This window comes from Lathyrus oleraceus, chromosome 6 (genome assembly GCF_024323335.1).
Source record: "Lathyrus oleraceus cultivar Zhongwan6 chromosome 6, CAAS_Psat_ZW6_1.0, whole genome shotgun sequence".
Lineage (NCBI taxonomy): Eukaryota > Viridiplantae > Streptophyta > Magnoliopsida > Fabales > Fabaceae > Lathyrus > Lathyrus oleraceus.
The window spans coordinates 120,585,798-120,591,536 of NC_066584.1; the positions used below are offsets into that span (position 1 = coordinate 120,585,798).

Genomic DNA, 5,739 nt, shown 5'->3' on the forward strand with positions numbered 1-5,739 from the left:
ATGATGTTAAGAATTTACTGTTTAATATTTCAAATTATTAAACAATTGAGAGTATGCTCTGATTGGTCAACAGATAATAGCTATTACTCTTGCAACAAGCGTTACCTCTTCCATCGTTTCAACTTTCATTCACGCAAGCATCCTCTCAGAGAAACTTTTCATTTCGCCTCTAAGATACTCATCATGTCTCAACAATCCACCTCATCTTCTTCCAAGAACATGTCTGATTCTCCTAGCCCTGAACCATACAACCCTAACAGAGAAGATCCTGTTGCTGACTCTGCGAATACCCCACATGCAAGAAGACCTAAAGAAACTGTATCAGGCTTCTCCTCAGCCATCGCTCTTGAAGAACGAACCAAATAAGGTTCCAGGTATGTTCACAATGCCATTGCCACTATGGTGACTGGAATACTGTCTGGTAATCATAAGGTCCTTGGGGTTTCCATTCCCTTAAACACTATTGAACCTGATAGTGTTACTTATCAAGAAAATATTGAGTCTTTAGGAAAGAATATCTCTGATGATATTGAGCAAACTAATGCTCATAAGGAGTCAAATGTTGACAAACCCTTAGGTAATGTGGCTGGTGAGGAAGTTCATGTCACTCATGATGTCAGTAACAACCCTACCTGTGAGGCTGAAACAGTAGACCTGGATGAATTTTCTGATAATGAGTTGTTGTCCTCAGTCCTCCCTAGCATAGCCAAAAGGGTTAGGACTAGGAGAGAAAAGAAAACAGTGGCTCAAAGGTCCCCCAGAAAGAAGATTGATGTTCCAACCTCTTCCAAGACAAAGGTGGCAGTCGAGAGTTCCCTCAAGAGGAAAGTTCATGGTCCAACCAAATCTTGGAGCAAAGGGGTGCCCAAGAAAAAGAAGACCAAGTCTGTTGTTGTTGAGTCTGACTCAGATGCTTCATGTGATGTCCCTGACACTTTGTCAAAGAAGAACCAACCACTAGCAAGCTTGCAGCTAGTGTCCCTGAGGTACCAATTGACAACATATCTTTTCATTTTGCTTCAAGTATAAACAGGTGGAAATATGTTTATCAGAAGAGGCTGGCTTTGGAAAGGGAATTAGCTCAGAATGTCCTAGACTGTAAGGATATTATGGACCTTATTCAAGAGGCTGGTTTAATGAAGATTGTGACTCAGTTCTCAAAGTGCTATGAGATGTTGGTGAAGGAATTTATTGTTAATTTGTCTGAAGAATATGCTGATGGCAAGTCTAAGGAATTCAGGAAAGTGTATGTGAGAGGCAAGTGTGTAAATTTCTCTCCCTCAGTGATCAACAAGTATTTGGGAAGGCCTGATGTAGCTCAACCTGAGCTTGAGGTGACTGACAACAAAATCTGTCAAGTCATCACTGCTAATCAAGTAAGGAAGTGGCCTCTCAAAGGAAAATTGGTGGCTAGTAAACTGAGTGTCAAGTATGCAATGCTGCACAAGATTGGAGCTGCTAACTGGGTGCCCACCAATCATAAATCTACAGTTGCTGTAATGCTTGGAAAGTTTATATATGTTGCTGGAACCAAGGCCAATTTTGACTATGGCTCCTATATTTTTGATCAAACTTTGAAGCATGCAGGAAGCTTCAGTGTGAAGGGTCCTATAGCCTTTCCTTCTCTCATTTGTGGTATTGTTTTGAATCAGTTTCCAAACATCTTAATAGAGAATGATTCTGTGAAGAAAAGAGACAGCCCTATGTCCTCCAATCATAAGTTGTTCCTAGGTACCCATGTCCCTGACATTGTCATGACAACAGGTGAGACATCACGTGTAAGCAAACAACCAGGTAAAGCCGATGTCATTGCAATGCTCAAAGAAACTTGCAGGGAGTTAGAGGCAAGGAAGCTGAACTTGGAAAAATTGATCAGCACTTTGGAGATGACTGAAGGTGATGTGCTTGGTGAAGCTGTTGCTGTTGCAGAAGAAGCTGAAAGACGGGGTGAAGAGGGAGAAGCAGATGCCAGTCCTGATGATGGCACAGATGATGATGCTGACTCTGAGTCAGATAACTAGAACATTTCCTGTGTTTCTGAAATTTGCTTGTAATTTTATTTTTGTTGGTCTGTAATATTAAGTGTTGCTTTGGCAACATTTTTGACAAAAAGGGGGAGTAACACTTGTACCCTAGGACAACAGATTTCTTTGAAGTTGAAGGTCCTCTAAACAGGAGGTTATGTTGCTGTTTACTATCTGCTTGATCTTCTCTTGTGCTGCTGCTGTTGAAGTTTAACTTCTATGTTTGCTGAGTGTATTAGCTAATTCGATTCTCTGCTTGGATGTGTGCTTTCTGCTGTTGTGAACTCTGTTGTGATGCCAAGTTGTTTTAGCCAAAAATTTGCCAAAGGGGGAGTTTGTAGATGTCTTTGATTGGCTGCATTTTGTGTTAAAACAATTACTGTACTTAGATGTCTTGACTGATGTCATGACATGCTTAAGTAGTATGCTGCAGGATTTACTGGATGTCAAACTGAATGTTATGACATTCATCCCTGACAGCAGATGCTAAAGTATAGGCTAGTTAGTTTTTCCTGTTATGATTCAGTATTTATCTCAGGCTGATTTTCAGGAAACTAACAGTTGTGCTAAAATTAAGAGACCTAGCATATAGCCTAGTTTCTGGATGTCAAACTGAATGTTATGACATTTATTCCTAATAGCATATGCTAAAGTGTAGGCTAGTTAGTTTTTCTGTTATGCTTCAGTATTTATCTCAGGCTGTTTTTCAGGAATCTAACAGCTGGGCTAAAATCCAGGAAACTAACAACTGTGCTAAAATTAAGAGACCTAGCATATAGCCTATTTGTTAGCACCCTAATGTGTGGAAATTAGGTTAACTCGCTTAACCTTAATTTTAGGAAATTAAAGTACAAGGCCCAAGTACTGCGTTATAAAAGGATGGCAATCCTAATTTCAGCAACTCAGGGGGTTTGAAGTGTGAAGATTTAAATACATCATTGTATTTCCTTGCTGTACGATTTATTGTGTCTTGTATTAGGTTTTACTTGTGATCCAAGCAATTATCACCTAGATGATTGTATTGGACTAGGGTTTTCATTGAGTTGTAATTATTGTGTCACTCTAAGCTTTTAAGCGTGAGTGCTGTGTTTCTTGATTGAAGCTTTTAAGCACAATCAAGAGTTGTTTGAAGTATATCTTCACCACTGACTTTAAAATTATTTAAGGTTGTAATCACTGTTGTGATTGAGGGGGAGTGAGTAGGAACTCAGGTCTTAGTTTAGATTGAAATTGCATTGGGTAGGTTTTAAGTGATAGGATTAAACAGTTGGTTTAAGTCCTGAATTAATACCTCTTATAGTGGATTTCCTCCCTGGCTTGGTAGCCCCCAGACGTAGGTGTGTTTGTCACCGAACTGGGTTAACAATTCTTTGTGTCACTTACTGCCTTTTACATTTACTTTTTGCATACATTACCTGTCTGCGCAGAATTGGATGTCATAACATCCAGTGTGACATCGATAGTCTGTTACTAGAATTTCATGTAGGATAAGCAACAAGTAACCTCTTAAATCTCTTGTATGAATCACCAAGTGGTTCACCCTCTTTTATTTGTAGTTCATAATATCGTATCTTTTCCTGAGAAAAACTGAAGCTGGAAAATACTCATGCAGAAAAGTCGTTTCCATTTGTTCCCAAGTGGTGATACTCCTAGCAGGTAATGAGTAAAACCATTATTATGCATCTTCAGATAAGGTAAAAGGAAACATTCTCAACTTTTTTGCTTCTTCAATGTGCCCACATATCTTCAGAGTGGTGCTCATAGTCAGAAACCTTTGTAAATGTTTATTTGCATCTTTGTTGATTTTTCCCTAAAAAGGTCTCCTCTCAAGTTGATTAATAGTGTTGGGATGTAGCTGAAAATTAGGCACATTTACCGTTGGTTCACAATTGTTAGTCAACCACCCGGTGCATTTGCCATCCCATAGTCACCTAATAGTCTCTCAGGTTATGGTGGATTATCACCCATTATTTCGGCCTCTTTCTCAGACTCTGAATCTGAACTTGAATGAATGGGGGGTTCCTCTTTGTCTGATTCCAGTCTTGCTAATCTAGCTTGTCTGAGTCTTGCACACAAAGTTCTTTCAATTTCCGCGTTAAAAGGAAATTCAGTTGAGGCCTTACCTCGCATAAAAATATCAGAGACATATTAATTGATAAAGACCGAAATAAATGAATTAACAGAAATTAAATTTTAGTTGCAGAGCAACAAAATTTCAATTGAACAAAATTTAAACTCTCTATTTTGGCAGTCCCCGATAACGGCACCAAAAATATGATCGGAAAAATAACAAGTGTACTATTTTGCCTCTGTATATATATATATGTCTAGATGTCTTTGATTTTATGTCTAGATGTCCTAATAAAATAACTTAATAAAAATAATATGTTTTTGTATTTTTTTCAATAATCAACTTAAACTAAATAAGTTATAATGTTATTATATTTTTAAAAGGAATATTTTATTTTTTATTTATGAATTATTTAAGTATTATCCTAATTATTCTAATTAAACTAACTAATCCTAATCCTAAATTAAATGAAATAAAATAGAAATAGAAAATTGAATAAAACATAAAATAAAAATAAGATAAGGGGTGTATTTTTATTAAAAATCCACTAGGCTGATGAAAGGGTGTGCAAAGAGTAAATTCAATGAAGGCCCAAGGAGTCTGAGCCCATATGCTGGTTCTAGGATCCATGGAGAGAGTCAAACTGTTGACTCTCTCTAGGGCATTGGATTTTGATCTAAGAGATCCCATCAGATCTCATGGGGAGCGTAGGATGGGCCTACTTGGTCAAAGTAATTAAGATGAATTGACCATATTATTAGTCAACATAGGGTGCATTCTAAATGTGTGGCTTTGGATGAGTCAAAGTTAGCAGAGTCGATGGTTATCAAGGAGGCACGTGTTTGTGACTTGGCAACGGAGGGAGGGCGTATAAAAGCTCAAACCCTTCAGAAATGGATTGTTTCCATTTTCCTTTTCTCTCTCTTCTCTTTTTATCTCTCTCTACTCCTCCCCTCTGTCTTCTCCATACTCTTTCCGCCCATCCTTCACCACCCCAAGAACCACCCCCAAACACTACTTTCCGGTTGAACTTCAACTAGAAACTTCAAACCTTCATTGTCTCAACCCATAACCCTTAAAACTAATAACCCCAACCCCAATTAGCATGAACCTTATCCCTAGGTGATGAACCCTAACCCCAAACTGAAGGAACCCTAACCCCAATCTACCATACAGAAGGAACCCTAACATGCGACCTTCATAACCTACTTAGATTCTTCATTATGTTCATCATGAACATGATGAATCTTCATCATCAACCTCCAACCATAACCCTAATTTTCCAGAAATTCCCCAAATGAAACCCAAACATAATACAAACAACAGTAAACCATAGATCATAACCTCTTAATCCCCAATCAAGCATTAGAAACAACAAATCCAAACAAAACTTTCAAAACCCTAAATTCATAAACCGAAACCCTAACACTATTCACAATAACATAAATCAAAAGCAAGCAATAACATAAGATTTAAACGCAAGCAGGAAACAACAACCAAGAAAATGCCAATATCCACCAACCTACATGGATGAGGCTCTCTCTAGTAAGGTAAACATTTCTTTAATTTAAATTCCTTTTTTATTTTTTGGTCTGAACTTCCTCTAGCTCCCTCTTCTTCTTCTCTGATTGCAAGGTACCACTA

The 5,739-nt window shown here is 38.0% G+C and overlaps 1 protein-coding gene across 1 annotated transcript; it reads left to right on the forward strand.

Moving 5' to 3' along the window:
* The first annotated feature begins 399 nt into the window (after nt 1-399).
* LOC127094351 (uncharacterized) lies at nt 400-2,021 on the forward strand. The gene is made up of 3 exons (XM_051033192.1): nt 400-986; nt 1,034-1,334; nt 1,449-2,021. Exons 1-3 carry the CDS (start codon nt 400-402, stop codon nt 2,019-2,021), a joined length of 1,461 nt encoding a protein of 486 aa, XP_050889149.1.
* The last annotated feature ends 3,718 nt before the right edge of the window (nt 2,022-5,739 follow it).